Here is a 26,392-nt window from a genome sequence, read left to right as displayed (position 1 = left end):
TTTGTTTGTAATTCCACAGGTAGGAAGGGGCAGGACTGAGCTCTGAACCCCAGTTCTTGCTACTACTGATATTAATTAATGATTAAGTTTGGCATCATGTCATTAAATAAAATCCACAAAACTTTTGGAAAAATTGAAAGGTATTTGAGCCTTAGTTGACAGCCAGCTGTTCCATGGAAACAAAATGCTTATTGGAGCCACTTTCAGGCACACTGTGGAGTTGGATTTGATGAAGTGGGCCTGGGCTTTTGTGGCCTTATTTCCTTTCCCTTTCCTTTCAAGTCTGCCTTCTGATTGCTACCACTCAATTGCAGTACTTTCTCTTCATAATGAAGTATGAATCTGCTTAACAAAAAGGAAACTGACAACTGTTTCAAATGTTTTCATTGACTGTACTTTCCATCCTAGAAATCCCCAAAGGAAAGATACCAGGATCAATGACCTGAGAATTTCCTAAACCTTGTGGACAAGTTTCCCATACATTGATTGTTCTGAGGGTTGAGAAGACTGAACTCTGCCACCGTCCATAATTGCTTTAATCTGGGGTACTGTATAAGAAATGGATGCTATGAGAAATTGCTTTGAAATAATTGTCTCATGTTAATTTTAGCAACTTACGAAGTCAGAATTGAAGAACTCCGAAAGGTACAGTATCTTCTTCTTATCAGCTTCATAGCTAAAGCAAGTGTGCAGAGCTGATTCTGAAGTAGTTTCTTTCATGAGGGAGGAAAGCTCTTTGTTTTGTGTTTCCCTGCAATTTCAGAGGCATTTTTAGACTTCACCTGCTAAGATTCTGAAGTCTGAGCCCAGATTGATCAGAGACAGAAACCGTGTTAGGATGGGAGAAGGCGGTGGTAACGTATTCCTGGCACCTGATGTAAGGTGGTCAGTACCAACTGGCCTCTAACAACTGTCCCTTCCGGAGAGAAAAGTTCCTCGTCACATGCCAAATTTGTATAGCATGTGCTTCCATGAGAATAACCAGACCCTTGAAGGCATATTTTTTGGACTTCTGGTGGGCATAGTGCTAGCAACTTGATTAGGGCCCAAGCAGAATCACAGGCTTTGATTCTGGCTTCTGGCTATATGACCTGGAACCTCCATTTCCTCATGTGTGGCCATAGGAACACCCCCATCAGAAGTCACTGTGAGAATGAAAAGAGGTAAATTCAGGCAGTTTAATAGTAAGTGCTGGAATCTATCCTGGCACTTTACCTCTCTGAGCTTCAGCTGTGTCTTCTGTAAAATGGTGTGTTCTCTGGAATGGCAGGAAGCATAAGCCTTGGGCAGTAGTAGATGCTCAATAAGTAATGAGACCAACAGTTGTTCCACTGAATTGCTGAGTGAACTAAGCTGGATGAAGCAGGTGAGCACCTAGTCCAGCACTCAGCACACAGTAGGTACTTACTGTTCTAACTGGGTCAGTTAAGGTACTACTCCTTCCTCACTGGGTGCCTTTACTCGAGGTCCTTCATCTTTCTGCTTTGTTTTTCTTATGATTACTAAAAAGGATTGTTCATTGGTGATACACTTTAGAGACAGAAAACTAGAAATGATTATTATTCCTATTAACGAAAGTAGAAAGATGCTTCACTTACCTGGCAGTATCAGCAAATGACAAACTTTTCTGCACAATGGAGCTTTCCAAATGACCACAATTTTATCCCATTCAAAATTTAAAAAGCATGAAAGTATTTTTCTTTCAACCTTCAGACATGTATTATGTTCATCTCATGTTTTTGAGCTCAGTGGCTGGAACCTGATTTCTCCATTTCTTGATGACTTGGAGTTCTCTGAAACATAAGGGCTGAATGGGCACTGTTCATGTTTTTCTTGAGATGCTCTTAAGCCCTTGTAGGTGTTCAGAATGAGTTGCCTTCACGCCAAACTGCCATTGTCTATATGCTGTAGTTTTATTATTTCTATCAATTGTTATTTCCTTCTCCAGTCAACCTCTTTGTGTCCAGCAGTGAGTTTCCATGTGGTCCAGTACACACCAGGTCCCTGTCTGGGGGCAAGTATCTGTGTATATGGTGGCTCAGATGCAAAGAATATGCCTGCAATGTGGGAGACCCGTGTTTGATCCCTGGGTGGGGAAGATCCCCTGGAGAAGGGAATGGCTACCCACTCCAGTATTCTTGTTTGGAGAATCCCATGGACAGAGGGGCCTGGCGAGCTACAGTCCATGAGGTCACAAAGAAGTCAGACACGACTGAGTGACTAACACTTTCATTTTTTCACATGGCATCATATAATCCTCACAGTCACCCTGTGAGCTGGCATCACTGCTTTTTACAGATGAGAACTCAAGGCTCAGAGAAGTTAAATAACTGTAAGTAATGTAGCAGAGATATAAAGCAAGGTCAGTCTAACTTGTTCCCATCCTAACAAGTTCCCATTCTAACTTGTTCCCATTCCTAACAAGTGTTCGCATCCAGTCTGTTAGAATTGTGTGGAAAATGAGAGCCAGTCGTCCCGGAATGCAAACCGCGAGGCTCTCCTCAAAGGAAGGGATGTGAGCTCCTGGGCGGGGACTCTGCGGCAGCGTTCTGGATGCTTATTTTCTGTTCTCTTCAGGTGCTTGGCTAGATTCCAGATTGTGAGTGATATGTGACAAGCGACTAAATGAGGGACTAGGTTGTGGTCACTGGGGCCTAAGTTTAATGGTGCCAAGTCTAGATCATACAAGAGCTGATTTTTGATCAGGTAGTGTGTGATCAGGAAAGGAAGAATGCCCAATATGGCTGGCATACTTGCCTGTTCCAGTTTTGCTCACTGGAACATTGCTCAAATATCACAATTCCTATTTGCTCATGGGGTTTAAAAGTTCTTTATTCAACAGAGGCATTCCTGGATGGGCATGCAGAGAACAACTTAATTTTCTAAGTCAAATTATACATTACCTCTGGCATGCACCATGACTTTAGAAATGCCTGTTTTTTGTTTTTTTTGATTGATCTTCAGCTCCACTGGCAACAGTTCATGAAGCATTCTGTTGTCAGCATCTACTTTGCTCTGTACAGAGACCTCACTTGCCTCACCCTTTGGTCATGTCTCTAATGATCTGTAACCAAACAACAGAGGCCTGGTTGGGGTTTGACATGGGTAGATTTATGAAAATGACCATTTTTCTCTTTACTTTCAGGCTTGGAAGAGTTTTTACCATCAAGAACTTACGTGAGTTTTATCTTCAAAAGGAAAAGCATTAATTAGCCACTGACCCTCTGATGACAGAACTGTTTTTCCTTAATGGGCCAGTTGTCTCTAGGGCCTGACCTGATTCGGCACCCCTAGTACCCTGCAAGGTGTCTGGTACAGAGAAGGTGCTCAAAGGTCCTGCCTGGCCTTTTGGGTTCACCTCATTCTAGCTCATTCTGTACTCACTCAGCAGAGGCTTGCTGGGTCCCCAACATGCTGGCCATTTGCTAACCACAAGGGCTGGGTGTTCCCTGGTAACTCAGCTGGTAAAGAACCCGCCTACAATGCAGGAGATCCCAGTTCAATTCCTGGGTCAGGAAGATCCACTGGAGAAGAGATAGGCTACCCACTCCAGTATTCTTGGGCTTCCCTGGTGGCTCAGCTGGTAAAGAATCCACCTGCAATGTGGGAGACCTGGGTTCAATCCCTGGGTTGGGAAGACCCCCTGGAGAAGGGAACAGCTACCCACTCCAGTATTCTGGCCTGGAGAATTCCATGGACTGTATAGTCCATGGCATCACAATTGAGAAACTTTCACTTTCAGGGGCTGGGGCAGTGACAGAGAGCTAGCCACTACGCTTGGGGGTTCCCCAGTGAGAGAAATACAGTCAAACAGGCATATGACAATCACATGGGTCCCAAAGAATTGACAGTTTCCAAAACGCACCGTGCTGTTTCAGGTCTCTTTGCCTTTGCTCATTTACTTCATTCAGCCCAACTTAATGATCTGGCAGACTTCTACTAACCATCAAATGACCCCTCCTGTAAGAAGCCTTCCTCATTCTCCTCCTCTAGTCCCTTCCCTGTGGTGCTGCTGTAAGACACGCACACTTTTGCACTCACATCATGTCCGTCCTTTGTTTGCTAAGATGCGAGTTCATCCTCACTCTCCCCTTCTCTGAGGTCCTTGTGGGCAGGGCCCATTTTTCTCATTCTTGATCCAGACCTGGGCTTGGCCTATAGCAGTGCTTTTGCCTGATCCTTCAGAGTCTGCCTGTCTCTCTCACCACCTACCCATGGAAGTTATTTATAATGCGTTAAAATAAACATGGCCTGTGAGCTCTGGAGGAGCATGTTAGCCTCAGCATTTCCTGGCTGAGGCTAAAAACACACAAACTGGATCATGGAGGAAAACCCTTCTTCATCTCTATCCTTGAGCTCCTGCCTGACCTTGAATTCATGAGTCCTGTGATTACTCTTTGGCACCTAACACAGTGCTGGGCACGGAGTAAGCACATGTCAGATGATTAGCTACTTAGTTCAACATTTATTGAGCTTTTTCTCTGTTCAGACACTGCTAGATTCTCAGGTACAGAAATGAATAGAATGTATTCCCTATACTTAATTCAGCTTAAGAATGAAGACCAGAGTGGTAGTGGTGAGGGGGTCACTTGGAGGGGAAAATGACCATGGAAGTAGGAATTTACAATATCAGATAATCACTGTTAAAAGTTATGAAAACACAGAAGTGAGGTGGTAGGCATGCTTTCTGCAAGAGTGACAGCTGAGCTGAATCATGAAAACATGTAGGAACTGGCCGGGTGAAAATGGCAGGATGCATGTTCCAGGCAGAGGACAAGGTGGGGGGCAAAGATGCAGTATTGCACAGTGAGGTCATTACAGGTGCCCACGAAGAGCTGGATGATGCTTGCGCATAAAGTGTGGTGTGGAGCAGCAGGAATGAGGCCATATACAGAGCAAGATTCAGGAGGACCTGCATTCCCTAATTAATCATTCAGACCAATCCTGTCTGGTGGAAATATAATGCAAATCACATATGTCACTTAAAATGCCTCTAGTAGCTATCTTCTAAAATGCAAAAAAAAAAAAGAAAAAAAGAAATGATCCTAATATATCCCAAACATTATCATTTCAATTAGTATTAAAGTTTCTACTGAAATATTTTAGATCCTTTTCTTCACACCAAGTCTTAAAGATCCAGATGTGTTTTACACAAACAGCTTGAGTTTGGACCGTACACATTTCAGATGTTCAAAAGTCACATGTGAACAGTGACCTCTTGGACGGCACAGTTTTAAACCTTATTCTATAAGTCAATGGAAGCCACGAAAGAGTTTTAAAGCAGAAATAATATACCCCTAGCATTCCTACGAGTCACAACATTAAATGTAATTTGACAGTTATTCATGGAGATCCCAGCCATGTAGAAACTACTGGACGAAACCTGGGGGATAGAAAGATGGATTACAAAGGACATGTACATCAGCAAGGCAGGTAAATGCCTTAGGAAAAATTTCAGCAATGGGAAGAGAAGCCTTGGGTAATTCTAACTCAGCAGATGCTGTGATGGAGAAAAGGACACTGACAGTTATGAGAGCCAATTACATGCTGTAAGCAGTGTTAGGCTTTCAACATTTTTATCACATTTCACTTTCATGGCAACTGTGGAGACTAGCATTACGACTTTTCATTTACAGATGGAAACATGTGACTTTTAGAAAGGTTCATCTTAGGATCTTAGAGGCAGAATAGGGGCTCATCCCAGCCCTCCCTCCACAGCCCCTGTTCTAGACTTAGTGGCCTTAATGGTGGATAAGAGTCACCAGTCATTTGGATGAATGAGACTCTTTAAAATTCTTCCCATTGTCACAGAATATTTCTCTCTCCTGGTGTTTCTCCTTCCTGCATGACCACTTCTGCTTTTCTTTGAGGGCTCTCTGTCTCTGCCTTCCATGTAAAAGTGGTTGTAGAACTCTCTGCTTCACTATGTTGCCAGAAACAGACGTTCATATCTGGACGCTGATGCTCCTCAGTGTTCTGTCGCCGGGCCTCAGCTTGCTGACTATACTCTTCACCTTGACTCCCCCCTCCACTCCTCCACTGCAGCTATTGTCAGTACACAGGTGTGTGGTAGTCATGCCTTTCATGAGGGAATACTAGCTGGAAGACTTTGCTACTGCGGGTTACAAAGCGTTAGTGCTGGAGGTACACACGTGAATTAATAGAGCCCTGATTTTTAGTTAGTGTCAAGGAAAAATGGGAGAGCCAGCAGCAGATCTGTAGACTGTACATTTTAATATAAAACAGAGGGATAAAAGAGAGTCAGGCAACACTTCTCAGAGGGGAGCCGATTTAGACAGACTGGAAAGGGTGCTCTGTTTCTCTGCAGTGTAAGATGTGGAAGGCAGGACTGAAAAAGGAACTAGCAAATATGAAGGAAGAGTTGCTCAAGATAGGATGGAAAGTTTGGGGAATTAGAGTGTAGATTAGCATAAACATGGAGACAAGAAGCAGAGAGGATGGAGTTGGAAAGAAGGGTGGGGGCCAAATCACAGTGGGGCTGATATTTTATCCATCAGCCAATAGGAAGTTAGATTTTAAGCAGGAATTCACTCTGGCATTGACTGGAACAGCCAGAAATGCAGGGAAATTTTCTATGGTTGACTTGATCCTGGTCCTCTCATGTTTAAAGAAGAAGAAAAGGAGGAGAAAGGGAAGGAGAAGGGGGAAGGGGAAGAGGAGGGTTCAGCTCTGTTTAAATTCATTTCCCTCATTCATTTCATTTAGGATTGAGGGGTACACTATCATCAAAACTCTCTCATCTTCACTTTTTCCCTGGTATCGCTTCACATTTCAGACCCCAAAACGAAGATGAAGATAAACAAATGAAGGAAAAAGAACCATACCAACTGAAACTTCAAAACACAGAAGATCTACACTTAGACCATCTTTTCAAGGTATCTGTAATTCTAGGGTTCCAGATCAAACAGTCCAGGACATCCATATAATAGGTTCAGTTCATGAAGTGACTTTTTAGAGGCTGAACCATGCAACTCTCCAGAAAGACAGAAGATGGAATGGGTGTTGGGTGTCTTATAAAAGAAATTGATGGGACAAGAACACTGAACTCTAGCCTCTGATTTCTTATTAGCTGTGAAGTAGGTCTCATAAACTGGGCTGAGATTAGTGTGAGTTCAGCAAGACACCCGGAGGGCAAATTCAAAGAGACAACTCAGGTGCCCACCCTGCTTTTGTGGGACCTGATGGGAGGGCCTCCTGAAGTTCTGTGCTCTGAGGCTCTGCTTAAAAGGGACCTAATCTCTGAGCTTAGGCATCTCATGTGTAAAATGAGTATAAATAACCCCTATCTGATTACCATCCCCACTCCCATCCGAACTGTCTTATCTTTGATAATGAAATAATGTAGATGAAGGTGCTTTGTAAACTGTAAGCTACCATGAAAATGAAGTATATTGTTGTTAATTAACTAATCAGATAACACTGATTGTTGATAGGAAACACCGTATATGTGTATATCCACATCCAATGGACACTATCTCCTTCAAAACAGTCAGAGGCTTAAATAACAGATACCACCGGGGCTGTTACCAGGGTTCAAAACATCTGGGATGCCTGTTTGAGATGGGCCTGTCAGATCAGATCAGAACAGATCAGTCGCTCAGTCGTGTCCGACTCTTTGCGACCCCATGAATCGCAGCACTCCAGGCCTCCCTGTCCATCACCAACTCCTGGAGTTCACTCAGACTCATGTCCATCGAGTCAGTGATGCCATCCAGCCATCTCATCCTCTGTCGTCCCCTTCTCCTCTTACCCCCAACCCCTCCCAGCATCAGAGTCTTTTCCAATGAGTCAGCTCTTCACATGAAGTGGCCAAAGTACTGGAGTTTCAGCTTTAGCATCATTCCCTCCAAAGAAATCCCAGGGCTGATCTCCCTCAGAATGGACTAGTTGGATCTCCTTGCAGTCCAAGCGACTCTCAAGAGTCTTCTCCAACACCACAGTTCAAAAGCATCAATTCTTCGGTGCTCAGCCTTCTTCACAGTCCAACTCTCACATCCATACATGACCACAAGAAAAACCATAGCCTTGAGTAGACGGACCTTTGTTGGCAAAGAAATGTCTCTGCTTTTGAATATGCTATCTAGGTTGGACATAACTTTCCTTCCAAGGAGTAAGCGTCTTTTAATTTCATGGCTGCAGTCACCATCTGCAGTGATTTTGGAGCCCAGAAAAATAAAGTCTGACACTGTTTCCACTGTTTCCCCATCTATTTCCCATGAAGTGATGGGACCAGATGCCATGATCTTCGTTTTCTGAATGTTGAGCTTTAAGCCAACTTTTTCACTCTCCACTTTCATTTTCATCAAGAGGCTTTTTAGTTCCTCTTCACTTTCTGCCATAAGGATGGTGTCATCTGCATATTTGAGGTTATTGATATTTCTCCCGGCAATCTTGATTCCAGCTTGTGTTTCTTCCAGTCCAGTGTTTCTCATGATGTACTCTGCATATAAGTTAAATAAGCAGGGTGACAATATACAGCCTTGACGTACTCCTTTTCCTATTTGGAACCAGTCTGTTGTTCCAGTTCTAACTGTTGCTTCCTGACCTGCATACAGACTTCTCAAGAGGCAGATCAGGTGGTCTGTCACATCACATCAAATTGTTCCAGTCCCCCGTGCAGAGCTTGGGTAAATCAGATGTCTTGGTGGTGCTATGGGCGTCAACTGAGGTGTAGGCCCAGAGGCCTCGCTGGAATAGGTTGGGTGTTTACAGAATATAAAAAAGCATAATTCAGGGAAGTCATTAATAATGAAAGACAGGGACCAGAGACAGGGGAGTGACATGATGTGTTAAGATGGGTGGTGGGACCAGAGATCAGGGAGGGGTTCATCAGGAGCATTTCATGATGAGAAAGGCAGCAGAGAAGCATGATTAAGGGTGTGTGCGTGCTCAGTCGGTTAGTTGAATCCGACTCTGTGCAACCCTATGGACTGTAGCCCATCAGGCTCTTCTGTCCATGCGATCCTCCAGGCAGGAATACTATAGTGGGTTGCCATGTCCTCCTCTAGGGAATCTTTCTGACTCAGGGAATGAACCCACATCTCCTGCAGCTTTTGCACTGCAGGTAGATTCTTGACCACTGAGCCACCAGAGAAATCTGATATGATTGAAGATACCATGAAAGAGCAAAAGCATGCATGCTCTCTTTTTCAGTGTATCCCTGGCAGCCAAGAGCACAGGGCTCTGGGATCCAGTCCTGCCTGGGCAGATGACTAGCTGTGAGACCAGAGGCCAGTTATTTAACCTTTCTAAATTCTTTATCAAGAAAAATAATGGTATTTTTTGAATGAGATGTCATGAACATCAAGATAAGATAAGATATATCAAGAGCCTATTCCATGGTCAGCCTGCCATTATAAGCCTGATTGCATCCTGTGGGCCTGCCTCCAAGCCAGACATCTGATGGCTATTCAGAGGGGAACAAAAGACATTGTATGTGCCCTTGTGAAACTTAGAGAAATGAGACTGTGTTAAATAAAACAACAAACAATGGCTAGCTGGGAGGAATGAATGAATACAGAATAGCATTAGTAAGCGAAAAACCAATAGTTAAGTCAAAACTGTGCAGGACTGTCCTTGTTACATGGGTTTAGGTGGATGTCTATGAAGAGATACCTGGGAAAACCCAGATGGCAGAAGACCACACAGGTGGGAGAATCATGCCACCCAGAAAGCAGGATGCTGCGATGGACATCATCCAGGTGGAGGCTTGTCCTGAGGACTTCCAGCCGGCCAGGCACCCCATTGACTACTGTGAGTTTCATTTTTTCCTGGTTCTTTTTACCATTACTGAATTATTTTAAAGCTGTGTGTGACCAAGATTTTAATTGATTTTATAAATATTCACCTAGCATCTATTATACATCAAATCACTTGCCTGAGTGAGGCAGCTGTACTAGATTTAGAGGTAGAAGGCCCAAGTTCAAATCAAGGCTCTTATACTTTTAGCTGTGTAACATAATCCTTCATATTCCTCAATTTCTTCATTTATAAAAAGGGATCATAATATAGATTTCACTGGAGTTTGGCACAGACCAAATCTGACCGTATGTTGCATAATAGTTACACAATTCAATGTTTACTCATTTCTTCTTATATCTCCAGAACCTGTCGTTTTTTGTAGACTCAAGACATTGACACATTGATGACATAGTATGATACGATTATTTGACTTTATTCAGGTTGAATTTTTATCTTCATGTGAGTCAAAACTCTTGATTGCAAGTAACTGTAATAAAATCATATTGTGTTAAGCAAAAGAGGAGAAGGAGGCTCACCTAGAGAAGGTCTGGACATGGCTGGACTCAGGGACACAAACAGTATCCCAGGGACTTAGCGTTACTTTTTTTTGCTCCTGGCTTTGTTCCCCTCCCTCTTGGCTCCATCTTCAAGCAAATTCTATGCCTGTGGAGACAAGGTGGCACCTGGCAGTGACAGATTTACACGCTATCTATCCTCTTAGGAACCCCAACAGAAAGCTGGAAATGTTTATCCTCTCAACAGCTTTAAGAAAAGGTCCAGATTTGAGTCTTACTGGCTTGATTGTGTCACATGCCAATCTCGATCCAAGCGTCATGAATGTGGGATAGGATCCTCTGACTGACCCAGGCCTATGTCATAAATTCATATCCGTAGCTGGAGGCAGAATTAGTTTACCAAAACAGTATCATTTCAGATTGAAGGATTTCCCAAGTTAAGAGCTGTTATCATAGGGAAAAAAGTAGACACTGGATAGACAAAACAGATGTCTACTCACGGCAAACCACTGACATGCCATAACGTGTTACAATCAAAGCTATAAGAATATATTACAATCATAAGATTGACTCAGGCCCTATAAAATCTGCCTCTAGGCTAGTTGACTGCATCCCTGCCATGCACTTCCTTCCCTACACACTGTTTATTCTAAGTTAACTGACTGTGTCATGTGCTTAAGTGCCCCATCACTTTGCCTGAACTCTTTCCTGTGTCTGAAATGCCTTTCTGCCCACCCTCTATCTGCTGATGTCTTAGCTATCTTTCAGGATCTATCTCCGAAGTCAGTTCTTCTGAGGACCTATACTCCACTTTCCCACTCTCCAGGGACCATAGTTGCTCACTCCTCTCTGTTTCTAGGACACCAAAACAGCAATGGAATGACCAGTTTTCCATATTAGGTTTTCATTCTTCAGTCACTAAATCATGTCTGACTCTTTGCGACCCCCTGGACTGCAGCATGCCAGCCTTCCCTGTCCTTCACTATCTCCCAGTGTTTGCTCAAACTCACATCCATTGAGTCAGTGATGCCATCTGACCATCTCATCCTCTGTCATCCCCTTCTCCTCCTGCCCTCAATCTTTTCCAGCATCAGGGTCTTTTCCTGTGAATCGTTTCTTTGCAAGGTGGCCAAAGTATTGGAGCTTCAGCATCAGTCCTTCCAATGAATATTTAGGGTTGATTTCCTTTAGGATGGACTTGTTTGATCTTCTTGCTTTCCAGGGGACTCTCAAGAGTCTTCTCCAACATAATTCAAAAGCATCAATTCTTCCGCATTCAGCCTTCTTTATGAGATCCAACTCTCACTGTTGGATGCATCTGTACATGCTACCGGAAACAGCCTTTGTCAGAAAAGTGATGTATTTGGTTCTTTTTAGATTCAAACGTTTCTGGGACACCAAACCACTATGTATTAATCCTACAACCCTGGGAAGTTCACTTACTTTTATGTACACATGGGGACAGTACTATTTATTATTTCCCAGGGCTCTTTGTCAGTGCATATAAAGTATCTGGTTCATTGCTAAATAACTGTCAGTTCCCTTTGCTCACTTACTTTTCTAAAACAATTACAGCATGCTTTACTTTATAACTCATGGTGTACATGTTTGTTTCCCATGGTTCACTGTGAACACCTTGGGGTCAGAGACCGTTTGACATTTTTCTCTGTATCTGCAACCTGCAACCAACAAAACTTTGTTAAAGGAAAGAATGAAATAATAAATCAGACTTCAGTGAGAGAGTACGTTAGATTTGACAATCTTAATGATTCTTCTGACTAAAACAACTAAAGTGAAGAAGAAAATTGGGGGTGGGGGGGACAATTCATTAAAGCATCACAGAATTGACTTAAAAGGAAGTATCCACATGCCTGCAGGAACCAGGAACCCTGAGAAATGAGTGAGCACCAAAGCTGCTCTCGCCCTGAGGCCTTTCACTGAGCTCTGAATCCTTTGTTCTCCTGTTTTGAATGCATGGTGTGCAGAGGACAGGAGCTATATCCCAGGGCCTGCCCAAAGCGAGTGTATAATCCGAGCGTGCATGTGTGCATACCCAGTCATATCCGACTCTTCCGTGACCCCATGGAGTGCAGCTCGGCGGGCTCCTCTGTCCGTGGGATTCTCCAGGCAAGAATACTGGAGTGGGTTGCCTTTTCCTCCTTCAGGGGATCTTCCTGACCCAGGGATCAAACCTGTGTCTCCTGCCTTGGCAGGTGCATTCTTTAACACTGAGCCACGAGGGAAGCCCATACAATAGGAGACTCTTGTATAAAGTTGGGACCTCAAAGAATTATGTCCACACAGAATGGATAGCACTATGCCTGTTGTTAACAATACTATATTGTGTACTTAGAAATTTACAAGAGTAGACCTCAAGTGCTCTTAAACCATAAAAATTTTTTTAAAAATTAAGAAATAGGACAAATAAATACATTTCTAATGAGATAAATGACACATGAGAAAGCACAGAGGCAGTACTAAATCAAAAGCCACATCTTTAGATGAAAAACGGATAGACTCATTTGGACTATAGAAAAAAATGGAAGGGCAGAAGGGGAGGGAAACAAGCTGAAGTAAATAAGAGTTAAAGGAGAGGCCTGAACACAGGGCTGAAGGCATTTTCAAGCAATTACGTATTGTCCTTGAAGAGTCACTGCAGATTTCGGGATCACACTATGTTGCAACAGTCTGAAGAAAATTCTTCTGAGTAATCTGTACATACCGCTAAAGCACAAAGGGAGTCTGTAATAAACTTGTGCTAAACCCCCCTGAAGAGTTCTCTGCAATACTTGTGATGAGGAGCACAAAATGCTTAGTCAAGGAAAGTGGGCACGAACACAGAGAGGAAAGTTTCGAGGGAAAAAAAATATACAGTTGTTTTTCTAATTCCTTCTATATGAATAGGTCTCTTTTGAAAAAAAATGAACAAAATAAAAAGAACTCCTTCCTTCCATTAAAAAAAAAGAAGAAGAACATTAAAGACAAACACCAGGGAGCAGAAGGATATTTGCTCATTTGCTCCTGGTGCTGGGTAAAGGAAAAAAAATATGTTACCATCCGATCCTCATATTCACTTTGGGAAAATTTATTGAGCTGTACTCATGATTTGTGCCCTTTCCTGTCTTTCATACTGTAATTTTACTAATGTAATTGTCAAAAGACAGACATAGAGTGTGTACTTTCCAAACAAACAAAAAAACAGAATGAAGAAAAAGAGAAGAAACCTCAGTCAAACACAAGGAAAATGAGGGAAAACAGAACAAATAAAATGTATGTAATAAAACACTAAATATTTATTTCAAAATATCAGTAAATACTATAAGCATAAAACTCTCTAATTAGAGGACTGCTGCTGCTGCTGCTAAGTCGCTTCAGTCATGTCCAACTCTGTGCAACCCCATGACGGCAGCCCATCAGGCTCCCCCGTCCCTGGGATTCTCCAGGCAAGAACACTGGAGTGGGTTGCCATTTCTGTCTCCAAAATTAGAGGACATATGCATTCAAATCATTCAATATTAAAAATATTTCAGGGCCTTTTATGTCCCCAGAATTGTTCTAGGTGTTGGGGGTATAGCAGTAAACAAACCAGACAAAAATTATGGAGGTTGCATTCTGATCAGAGGAGACAGATGATAAATATATAAACAGTAAAATATTCACTATGTGGAATTTTAATAAATATAGAAAAAATAATAAAGCAAAAAAGAGTTAAGGAAGTAGGTAGAGGAAGTGGACGTTGTAGTTTTAAAGGGCTGACAGATGACCTCAAAGACAGAAAGCAGATGAAGAACAGAGCCATATCTATCCAGTATGTTCTAGGGAGAGTGGGAAAGGAATGCAGCTGTCCTGGGCAAGAGCCTGTTAGATGTGCTGGTAGAATAGCAAGGAGGCTGGTGTGGCTGGAGCAGTGATGAAGGAGACTGGTAGGAGACGAGGTCAGAGATATAACAAAGGACCAGGGGTTTTTGTTTTTGTAGACCATCGAAGAACATTGGCATTTATTCTAAGTAATATTAAAAAAAAAAAAAAACAGTGAAAGGTTTTGAGCACAAGAACAGAAATGATCTGACTTGTATTTTAAAGAATCATCTTGGCTGCTGTCTTGAAAGAAGAACGTAGAGGAAGAACCTGGGACCTGTTACGAGTTTGTTGCAATAATTTAAGTGAAAGACAATGGTAGCTTGGAGGAGGGTACCATGGTTGAGTTGAGATTTGTAATTTTGGATTCAGGATATAAATGTGAGAGTCAGGCTGACAGATGGCTGTGATTGGAGGTGGGGTATAATACAAGAATCAAGAAGGTCTTCAAGGTTTTGGACCTGAGCAACTAGAAAGGTGGGTTGCCACTCATCATTGAGATGAGGCCAACTTCAGGAAGAGCACATCTGCAGAAAGTAAAGTTTGGTTTGGCATGTATTATGTTGAGACAACCAAATGGAAGCAGTGTGAAGGCTGACGAAGTATCTAGAACTCTTGAGAGAGATGTCTAGGTTAGAGATGTAAATTTGGGAGTTGTGTATGTTTTTAAGTTGTCTATGTCTTTTTAAGGCTTCCCTGGTGTCTCAGATGGTAAAGCGTCTGCTTGCAATGCGGGAGACCCGGGTTCGATCCCTGGGTCGGGAAGATCCCTGGGAGAGGGAAATGGCAACCCACTCCAGTACTCTTGCCTGGAGAATGCCATGGACCGAGGAGCCTGGTAGGTATAGTCCATGGGGTTGCAAAGAGTTGGACGCAACTGAGCGACTTCACTTTCTTCTTTATGTTTTTAAAATGAAGCCATAAAATTTTGCTTCAGCCAAAAGGAAAGATTAAGAAAGAAAAAAAAAATCCCTGAAATAAGAGCATCTTTGCTTATAAAATAAAAAAGTTAAAAACATAAATGGTATTCTTAATTTTTAAAAAATATTTGTGCTAAAGAAACTTACTGATAACTCTGTAAGGAAAAGCAGGGCCTTTGTGCCTCTGGGAGCTGACATTCATTGAGATGGTTTGGGGCTGATGTGCTAATTGACTTCTTATCAGAAGATAAAATCATGTTGTCTGGTGCTTTTAATTAATAGACAAAAGTCAATGTGCCTGTTGCTACTTATCAGATATATTACTACTTATTTCTGATTAATAGTTCATATCTGAAAATGGTTCTGAATCACCAGTGCTCTAAATATTAACCTATGCCAACTGATAAAAAGGTGGAAGTTTTATGGCTATGACAAGTTTACAGCCCTGTGAAATAAACCAAATTCTGCAGTTAACAGGCTAGCTACTTGTGCAAACAATCCCTAGACATTCTTCAACCTGGCATACTATCTCACTGATGCTATCATTAATGAATAATAAATGTTGGTGTGTACTCAATCAACCTAAGAAATTCTACTTTAAGGGAAAAAAATGCTACAAAACTGGATGCTGCTGCTGCTGCTAAGTCGCTTCAGTCGTGTCCAACTCTGTGCGACCCCATAGACGGCAGCCCACCAGATTCCCCCATCCCTGGGATTCTCCAGGCAAGAACACTGGAGTGGGTTGCCATTTCCTTCTCCAATGCATGAAAGTGAAAAGTGAAAGTGAAGTCGCTCAGTCATGTCTGACTCTTAGTGACCCCATGGACTGCAGCCCACCAGGCTCCTCTGTCCATGGGATTTTCCAGGCAAGAGTACTGGAGTGGGGTGCCATTGCTTTCTCGGAAAAAACTGGATAAAGGCATCTAAATGTAGGAAGAGAAACCCCAGGGGCTGTACCTTGGCAGACTTCAACATTTGTGGTTGGGGATTAGAGGAAGAACCCTCCAAGAAGAAGGAGGGGTCATTGGCTTACTGGGTAATTAGCACCTTTCATAAAGATGTATTAATCTTTGCCACAGTCATCTAAAAGTAGGGGTTACCATCATTAACCTGGCTTGAGAGAAACGTAACTGAGGCTCAGTACGAAAGCTGGTTTGCCACAGGATCATCCAAACCAAAGTTATAATCCAGTGTTAGCATATTTAATCTGCCTTTTTCTATTCTTGATGTACGTGAATGCATTTAGGAGAGTGGTTGATGAAATATTCTCAGGGGGTTCTCTGTTTTCCTTGCAGGTGGTTATGCGAAGGCCTTGGAGATGACTAAAGAAACCCAAGGCCAAGGAGCCATTAAGCCAAATTCCATTTCAGAGAACTATGACGATGTTGAGTGCTCTGGGAGTAAGAGGTAAGCATTTCAGCCCTGCAGTGAGATGAATGTGCTGAGACTGTAAAATACATGTGCTTCTCTGGTGGTCAAGTGGATAAGACTCCATGCTTTCAATGCAAGGGGTGTGGGTTTGATTCTTGGTCAGGGAACTAAGATCACAAATGCTGGCATGGCCAAAAAAAAAAGTACAACACAATAGGTCAGTGGTCTTTGTATCTTTTCTCCCCATAACAAAGTCAGATTTCTCTAACTTATTTATCTCATATAATGGTAAGTATAAGAAGATGTTTGAAACTGTCAGTAGGAATTGCTGAATTTCTGTGGCACATTAGTAATGAGGTATCTTATATTTATATACTTGTATTAATGCCATTTGGGTGCAGTGATGATAAACTAACAGAAGTGGTTCAAGGTACGCATGAATAGGTGCATTTAGAATCATGAAGGTGCTGGTAGTGGGTCTTTTGTGACAAGGAAGCAACTTTGGTATGAAACTTCCTGATCTCCTCACAATCCAAGACTGATGATAGAATGTGTTTTACTTAAAACACTTCTATGGATTCTCAATATGTTTTTAATTGAAGTATAGTTGACTCACAACATTAGTTTCAAGTGTACAACACAGAAGATTCAATATTTTTATAGATTATACTCCACTTAAAGTTATTATAAAATACTGGTCATAGTCCCTGTGCTATACATTATATCCTTATATCCTGTATCTTATTTATTTCATAGGTAGCAGTTTGTATACCTTAATGCTCTTTCAGTCCTGCCCCTTCCTCCCCTCGTCTTCCCTCTGGTAACCACTGTTATTGCTGTTCAGTCATTATGTTGTGTCTGACTCTTTGCAACACCATGGACCGCAGCGTATCAGGCTTCCCTGTCCTTCACTATATCCCAGAGTTTGCCCCAACTCATGTCCATTGAGTCAGTGACGCCATCTAACCATCTCATCCTCTGTCACCCCCTTCTCCTCCTGCCCTCAGTCTTTCCCAGCATCAGGGTCTTTCCCAATGAGTCTACTCTTCACATCAGGTGGCCAAAGTATTGGAGCTTCAGCATGTCCTTCCAATGAATATTCAAGGTTGATTTCCTTCAGGATTGACTGGTTTGATCTCCTTGCTGTCCAAGGGACTCTCAAGAGTCTTCTCCAATACCACAATTTGAAACCATCAATTCTTCAACATTCAGCCTTCCTTATGGTCCAGTTGTCACATCCCTGGTGACTCTGATGGTAAAGTGTCTGTTTGTACATGGTACAAACAGATGGTAAAGTGTACAATGCAGGAGACCTGGGTTTGATCCCTGGGTCGGGAAAATTCCCTGGAGAAGGAAATGGCAACCCACTCCAGTACTCTTGCCTAGACGATCCCATGGACGGAGGAGCCTGGTGTCCATGGGGTCGCAAAGAGTCAGACACGACTGAGCAACTTCACTTCTCTCACATCCATACATAACTACTGAAAAATCATAGCTTTGACTATTTGTCAGCAAAGTGAGGTCTCTGCTTTTTAATATGCTGTCTGCTGCTGCTACTGCTGCTAAGTCGCTTCAGTCGTGTCCAACTCTGTGCGACCTCACAGACGGGAGCCCACCAGGCTCCGCCGTCCCCGGGATTCTCCAGGCAAGAACACTGGAGTGGGTTGCCACTGCCTTCTCCACTGTGTGAAAGTGAAAAGTGAAAGTGAAGTTGCTCAGCCGCATCCAACTTGTAGCGACTCCATGGACTGCAGCCTACCAGGCTCCTCCATCCATGGGATTCTCCAGGCAAGAGCACTGGAGTGGCTTGCCATTGCCTTCTCCGAATATACTGTCTAGGTTTGTCATAGCTTTTCTTCTAAGGAGCAAGTGTCTTTTAATAATTTTGTGGCTGCAGTCACCATCCTTAATGATTTTGCAGCCCAAGAAAAGAAAATCCGCCACTGTTTCCACTTTTCCCCATCTGTTTGCCATGAAGTGATGGTACTGGAGTCCATAATTTTAGTTTTTTGAATGTTGAGTTTAAGTCACCTTTTTCACTCTCCTCTTTCAACCTTCACCAAGAGGCTCTTTAGTTTCTCTTCACTTTCTGCCTTTAGAGTAGTATCATCTGCATACCTGAGGTTGTTGATATTTCTCCAAGCAATCTTGATGAATCCAGCCCAGCATTTCACATGATATACTCAGCACAGAAGTTAAATAAGCTGGGTGACAATATACAGCCTTGATGTACTCCTGTCCCATTTTTGAACCAGTCCATTGTTCCATGTCCAGTTCTAACTGTTGCTTCTTGACCTGCATGCAAGTTTCTCAGGAAGCATGTAAGGTGGTCTGGTATTCCCTTCTCTTTAAGATTTTCCCACAGTTTGTTGTGATCCACACAATCAAAGGCTTTAACATAGTCAATGAAGCAAAAGTAGATATTTTTCTGAAGTTCTCTTGCTTTTTCTATAATCCAACAATGTTGGCAATTTGAACTCTGGTTCCCCTGCCTTTTCTAAATCCAGTTTGAACATCTGGAAGTTCTCAATTCACATACTGTTTAAATCTAGCTAGAAAGATATTGAGCATGACTTTGCTAGCATGTGAAATAAGCACAATTGTGTGGCAGTTTGAACATTCTTTGGCATTGCCCTTCTTTGGAATTGGAATGAAAACTGACATTTTCCGGCCTTGTAGCCACTTCTGAGTTCCAAATTTGCTGGCATATTGAGTGCAGCACTTTCACGGCTCATCTTTCAGGATTTGAAATCCCTCAACTGGAATTCTATCATGTCTGCTAGCTTTGTTCATAGTAATGCTTCCTAAGGTCCACTTGACTTCACACTCCTGGATGTTTGGCTCTAGGTGAATGACCACATCGTCATGGTTATCCAGGTCATTAAGAACTTTTTTTGTACAGTTCTTCTGTGTATTCTTGCACCTCTTCTTAATCTCTTCTGCTTCTATTAGGTCCTTGAAATTTCTGTCCTTTATTGTGCCCATCTTTGCATGAAATGTTCCCTTGGTATATAATTTTCCTGAAGAGATTTCTAGTCTTTCCCATTCTATTATTTTCCTATCTTGCATTATTCACTTAAGAAGGCTTTCTTATCTCTCCTTGCTGTTCTTTGGAACTCTGAATTCAGTTGGCTATATCCTTCCCTTTCTTCTTTGCCTTCCACTTCTCTTCTTTTCTCAGCTATTTGTAAGGCCTCAGGCAACCATTTTGCCTTGTTTCAGTTCTTTTCCCTTGGGATGGTTTTGGTCACCACTTCCTATACAAAATTATGAACCTCATCCATATTTCTTCAGGTACTCTCTCTCTCAGATCTAATCCATTGAATCTATTTGTCACTTTCACTGTATAATCATAAGGGTTTTGATTTAGATCATACCTGAATGGTCTAGTGGTTTTCCCTACTTTCTTCAATTTAAGCCTGAATTTTGCAATAAGGAGTTCATGATCTAAGCCACATTCAGCTCCAGGTCTTGTTTTTGCTGACTGTATAGAACGTCTCCATCTTTGGCTGCAAAGAATATAATGAGTCTGATTTCGGTATTCACCATCTGGTGATGTCCATGTGTAGAGTCATCACTTGTGTTGTTGGAAGAAGGTGTTTGCTATGACCAGTGTGTTCTCTTGACAAAACTCTGTTAGCCTTTGCCCTGCTTCAGTTTGTACTCCAAGATCAAAGTTGAGTGTTACTCCAGGTATCTCTTGACTTTCTACTTTTGCATTCCAATCCTCTATGATGAAAAGAACATCTTTTTTTGGGTATTAATTCTAGAAGATCTTGTAGGTCTTCATAGAACCACTGAACTTCAGCTTTTCAGCATCAGTGGTTGGGGCATAGACTTGGATTACTGTGATGTTGAATGGTTTGCCTTGGAAACGAACTGAGATCATTCTGTCATTTTTGATATTGTGTGCAAGTAATGCATTTTGAACTCTTTTTGTTGACTATGAGGGGTACTCCATTTCTTCTCAAGAATTCTTGCCCACAGTAGTAGATATAATGGTCATCTGAATTAAATTCACCCATTCCCATCCACTTTAGTTCACTAATTCCTAAAACATAAATGTTTACTCTTGCCATATCCTATCTGACCACATCCAATTTACCTTGATTCACGGACCTAACGTTCCAGGTTCCTATGCAAATTGTTCTTCACAGCACTGGACTTTACTTTCACCACTAGACACATTCACAACTGGGCATCATTTCCACTTTGGCTCAGTCTCTTCATTCTTTCTGGAGCTATTTCTCCACTATTGCCCAGTAGCATATTGGACACCTACCAACCTGGGGAATTCATCTTCTGCTGTCATATCTTTTTGCCTTTTCATACTGTTCATGGGGGTTCTCAAGGCAAGAATACTGGTTTGCCACTCCCTTCTCCAGTTGACCACATTTTGTCAGAACTCTCCACCATGACCTGTCTTGGGTGGCCCTGAATGGCATGTCTCATAGTTTGACTGAGTTATACAAGTCTGTGATCCATGTGATTGTTTTGGTTAGTTTTCTGTGATTGCAGTTTTTGTTCTGGAGGCCATGGGATTATAGTTCTTCTTCTGTCTGCCCTCTGACGGATAAGAGGCTTGTGCAAGCTTCCTGATGGGAGGGACAGGCTGTTGGGAAACTGGGTCTTGCTCAGGTGGGCAGAGTAAATCTTTAATCCAGTTTTCTGCTGATGGGTGGGGCTGTGCTCCTTCCCTGTTAGTTGTCTGACCTGAGGTGACCCAGTCCTGGGAGTCTGCAATCTCTGTGTTAGAGCTAGAGGTTCTACGGTAGGGATAATGGCGACCTCCTCCAAGAGGACTTATGCCAACACGCCACACCTCCCAGTACTGCTGCTGCCCCTGACCCCATCGCAGGTCACGCCTCTGTAGGAGACCCCCAAACACTCACAGGCAGGTCGGGCTCAGTCTCTTATGGGGCACTGCTCCTTTCCCTTGGGTCCTAGTGCACACAAGGTTTTGTTTGTGCCCTCCAAGAGTCTCTGTTTCCCCCAATCCTGTGGAAGTTCTATAATCAAATCCTGCTGACCTTCAGATTCCCTGGGGATTTCCAGTCCCTCTTCCAGATCCCCAGGTAGGGGAGTATGATGTGGAGCCTAGAACCTTCAACAGTAAGAGAACTTCTTTGTTATAATTGTTCTCCAGTTTGTGGGTCACCCATCCAGCATCTTTATGGTAGGGCTAATGGTGACCTCCTCCAAGAGAATTTATGCTACACATTGTGCCTCCCAGGACTGCTGCTGCCAGTGCCCTGTCCCTGTGGCAGGCCATTGCTGACTCACACCTCTACAGGAGAGCCTCAAACACTTACAGGCAGGTTGATAACCATTGGTTCTCTGTATCTGCAAGTCTGTTTCATTCTTTTACTTACTTTTTATTTCAGAGATTCCACTTGTAAGTGAAAACATACAGTATTTGTCTTTCTGTTTATGTTTTATGTTTAAGTATTATGTTTAAGCATAATATTCTCCAAGTTAATCCATGTTGCTGAAAATGGCAAAAATTTCATTTTTTTTTATGGTTTAGTATTCTTATGTGTATGTGTGTACACTACATCCTCTTTATCCATGCATCTGTTCATGGATACTGAGGTTGCTTCCATATCTTGGCCATTGTAAATAATAATGTTGCTATGAACATTAGGGTCTGTATATTTTTTTGAATTAAGTGTCTTCATGTTCTTCAGATATACCCAAGAGTGGAATTGCTGGATTATATAAGTTTTAATTTTAATTTTTTGAGGAGACTCCATCCTGTCTTCCATAGTAGTGGTAGCAGTTTACATTCCCACCAACAGTGTGAGCATTCCCTTTCTTCTGCATCCTCACTAACGTCTTTTGCATCTGTTTAACAACAGCCGTTCTGGCTGCTGTGAGGTGATAGTCCACTGTGCTTTTGATTTGCATTTCCTTGACGATCATTGATACTGAGCATCTTTCCTTGTGCCTATTGGCTATCTGTTTGTCTCTTTTGAAAAGATGTCTATTTAGGCCTTCTGTCTGTTTTTAATTGAGTTGCTTGTTTTTTTTTCCCCATATTGAGTTATAAGTGCTTGTTATATATTTTGGATGTTAATCCCTTATCAGACATATTATTTGCAAATATCGTCTCCCATTTAGTAGGTGGTCTTTTTGCCTTGTTAATGTTTTTCTTTGCCATGCAAAAGCTTTTGAGTTTGAATAGCTCCCATTTGTTTTTGCTTTTGCTTCCCTTGCCTGAGGAGACAGATCTGGCTCTAAATACAAAAATAAATAGCAAAAATACAAATAGCAAAATATACAAATCCAAATAGCAAAAATACATTGCTAAGACTTATGTCAAAGAGCCTATGTTTTCTTCTGGTTTTCCCAGCACCACTTATTGAAAAGACTGTCTTTTCTCCATTGTATATTCTTGCCTTCCTCATCATCAATTAATGGACCATAAGTGTGTGGGTTTGCTTTTCAGCTTTCTATTCTGTTCCATTGCTCTCTGTGTCTGTTTTTGTGCCAGTACCATACTGTTTTGATTACTGTAGCTTTGTCGTATATTCCCAATACCTTTACAATTGACGTTAACATGGTATAGAGGACTTGAGTGTCCCTATCTACCCCTCCAGCCTCTTCTCACACATGCTCAGTCTTCATCTTTGAGATGCAGTCATGGTGACCTTTTAACTTCTCTGACTTGCTAAGCTCCCACTGCAGAGTGCTTGCATATGCTACTCCCTCTTCCTGGAATGTTCTTTCCTCTTCTGTGCCCCTTTGTTTAAGTGACTCTTAATATCTCTTCTGACCTCAGCTCAGTCATTATTCCCTAGGGAATATTCTCCTACGTATGTAGTTTTATAGTATTACCATCACCCTTTCTTTAACAGCACTTGTCACAGTTATTAATAATTCTATATTTATGTGATTCTTTATTAGCTGTCTTCCCTCTTAGATGATTTTCTTCTTTACACTTACCGTTTTTCCTTACCCACATTATAATGCCAGGCACATGTTAAGATATTTTAAAAAATTATCTTTTACATGAATGAAAAGGTAATGGAGGAGGGATAATCAAATGCTACTGGTTTTTGTTTTGTCCTTCTTAGAATGTCAGAGATGGAGAAGCAGTCTAGAGATCATTAAACACAGTACCCTCATTTTTAGAAAAGGAAATTGAGGCATAGAGAAGTGACTCTCCTAAACTCAATGTGAATTAAGTTCTGAACTTGAAAATCCTCCATTTCCAGGGTAGATTCAAAATATATCTGTGTATTTTAAGCCTATATATTGGGTGAGGTGAAAGCCATGCTATAGAGGAGGATTGTTCAAGATGTGTCTGGTTGTCTCCATTAGTTCTCCAGCATTCGGCACAATGTCTGGTGTTTAGTAGACTGATTGTTAAATGTAAAATATGCAAAGGGGGAGAGTCAAGGAAGGAATCTGTTAATAAATTAACTTTCTCTCACTAAATGAGAACAAACATGGAAACAGGGTAGAAGCAAATATTAATTTTTGTTTGTACATACTTTTATAGAGTTTACTTAATTTTACCACCTGCTTGTAAAAACATGTGCATATGTTGCCATAAAAACTATTTCAAAAACAGAAGATCAGAGTACCTAGCACCTGGTAGGTATCCATAATTTTGTGTCAAATATGAATCTGTATCACTGACATTATATACTTTTTTAATTTCAAAAGAAAATAGTGAATAAATGTATGAAGATGTCTACAAAACAAAGAGCAACGACCCAAAGATAGAGCAAGTTTCTCTTTTTCTTGACTTCATACCTAAGGGTATTTCCTGCTAGTCTGGGAAAACCAAAGTTTAAGAAATGACCTCCATCACTACCCACCCCATCTTTAGGGAAGATTTTCATAGAGAGTGGAGATAAGCTGTTGTAATAAAATACTGTTATCAGTAGGTTATTTGTAATTGTATATAATCATATCTTGTAATTTTTAAGCATGTTGCTTTTTCTTTTGAGAAAATGTCCATCTCCCCAAGTAGAAGACTTTGATATTGCATTAGGGAGTAAGTGAGAAAGAAGAAATAAATAGCAATAAAATGTTTCAGTTTTTTTTCCAGGAAGAAATCAATGGTTATGATTTACTTGTGTCTTTTCAAGCTAATGAGGCTATCTCTGGAATTGGGGCTTAATTTAATATGTAATAATTCAGTGTTATCAATATTTGCTCAAATGGGGATTATTAATCAAATTCAGTTATTAGGGGCACATTGTGGCAAGGAAAATAGCAGCAGTCAAAAGCAAGAAGTTTGAAGGTTGAAAGGAAAATAGGGCATTTATGCTGGGTGGGATGATGTGGGTGTATCATCCACTTTCCCTAACCTTTCCCCCACCCCCGAAAATCAGGGTATATTTGGAAAAATTTTAATCATCAAGTAGGCAGTCAGTGTAGCATCACTGTTATATTATTATCCCATAAGTTAAAGATCAGTGATATGAATCTCAGGAGCCAGGAATTTCACTAATGTATCAGTCTTTGAGTCATGGTCTCTAAAAGGAAGACTTTGCTCCATAAACTCTGTAAAACAAAGACCATTTGGAGTAGGTGAAAGTTTGTATTGAAATATAATAATTTCCTTCATAGCTGGTATGTGCTAATTCCTATCAGAATCTAAAAGAAGAACATACGGGTTGACAAGGTGTTTCCTGCTCTTCCTTAAGTGGGTGTGTTTTAATAGTAATGAGACTGAAATCTCTGATCTTTTTTACTACAGCAGCTTCCCATCCCCAGTACTCTCTCAAACAGTATTTATGTTTGTAAATATGTTTATGTTATATGTTTATGTGTTATTTATATTCTCTGATTCCTCTTAGTTCAGATGGAAAAGCATCACTTAAAAGACTGCAGAGGTTCTTCAAGAAAGAAAAGGATAGACTTAAAGTGAACAAAATCAATTCAAAAGAAAATATAAGGTAAAAAGTCCCTTTTTATTTCTCTTTCTAGGAGAGGATTAGCAATGCCACCCTGGTAGTTACACAGCTGATAGTCTCCATCCTGTTCTTCTAGTGAAAGGGGTACCAGAAGCTAAAACCAAAGCCCTGGTTATCACCTACCTCCTCCTTGCCAGTATTGAGTGCCTCACACACACACATGCTAGTGAGAAAGTGACAATGTCCTTTTTGAAAAAATTGACAAGGGAAGATTGTGAACAAAGGTAGAGGGAAAGTCTTAAAAAGTCCAGGAAAGGAACTTCCTCATCATCCTTGGCATATATTCCTATTGTTACTACTGAGCATTACGTTATCAATTACATTCTTTTATGCTTTCTCAGTCCTACAGGCTCCAGTGGTTTTTGTCTACACTTCCATATTCTAATTTGCCTCTCTTGAGAGAGGTAGTGTGTGGAGAGGGGAGATGAACTTTTCAGCGGAATGGTCCATGTATCTCAGTCTTAGCTCTGGAAGGGACCCTCCAAGTTCACCCTAGCTAGTTACTGATGGGAATTGGGAAGGTTACAATTCATGTGTAGGAGTGACTTGACTCCTTGATTCCGGATTCTGGTTTCAGCTCTTCCATTTATTCAGTGTGCAACTATGGGCAAGTCACTTCCATTTTGCATCCATAGGGACCACATTTCTTTTAGCTTATAATAGGAGATTGCATGGTCTCTGAAGGCACTTCAGAGAGGGAGGGAGAGAAACACAGACATAGATCTGTATTTTATGAGGGCAGGGGATGGTAAAATAGTTTGCCCCAGGTCACTACATATGTTGACATCGAAATTATCTTGAAGTTCTTTTCAATTGTAAAACCTTAAAGTAACATGAATTTAAGTCTAACTGTATGTTGGATCTAGATCTACCAAGAGATTTATACAGTATATGAGGTTCACAAATTGCAGTCCTAAACACGGAAGACAGAGTCTAGTTCTAGTGGCCAGTGAGACCCTTAAGGGGTTGACCTTAGCAGGTTAGATGTTTCAACAAAAATTATTAGCATGGTGGCTACAGCCCCTTAAAATTTTAA

The 26,392-nt window shown here is 41.5% G+C and overlaps 1 protein-coding gene across 8 annotated transcripts in view; it reads left to right on the top strand.

Annotated features, from left to right (window-relative positions):
• FYB2 (FYN binding protein 2) overlaps window positions 1-26,392 on the top strand; it is a 123,367-nt gene that overhangs the window by 79,864 nt on the left and 17,111 nt on the right. For 5 of the 8 annotated variants that reach the window (XM_086390181.1, XM_086390182.1, XM_086390185.1 and 2 more), the window contains 6 exons: window positions 611-645; window positions 3,146-3,177; window positions 6,797-6,896; window positions 9,615-9,774; window positions 16,351-16,462; window positions 25,240-25,338. In XM_086390181.1, coding sequence (XP_086246307.1) covers window positions 611-645; window positions 3,146-3,177; window positions 6,797-6,896; window positions 9,615-9,774; window positions 16,351-16,462; window positions 25,240-25,338 — 538 coding nt within the window. The remainder of the gene's footprint in view (window positions 1-610; window positions 646-3,145; window positions 3,178-6,796; window positions 6,897-9,614; window positions 9,775-16,350; window positions 16,463-25,239; window positions 25,339-26,392) is intronic. The other 3 variants (XR_015160061.1, XR_015160062.1, XM_086390183.1) reach the window with 2 other exon arrangements.

This window comes from Bos grunniens, chromosome 3, assembly GCF_055505025.1.
Source record: "Bos grunniens cultivar Pamir isolate PY7600 chromosome 3, Bosgru_T2T1.0, whole genome shotgun sequence".
NCBI classification, from domain to species: Eukaryota; Metazoa; Chordata; class Mammalia; order Artiodactyla; family Bovidae; genus Bos; species Bos grunniens.
Note: the sequence above shows the minus strand (reverse complement) of the source record. Positions and strands in the feature narration are given on the sequence as shown.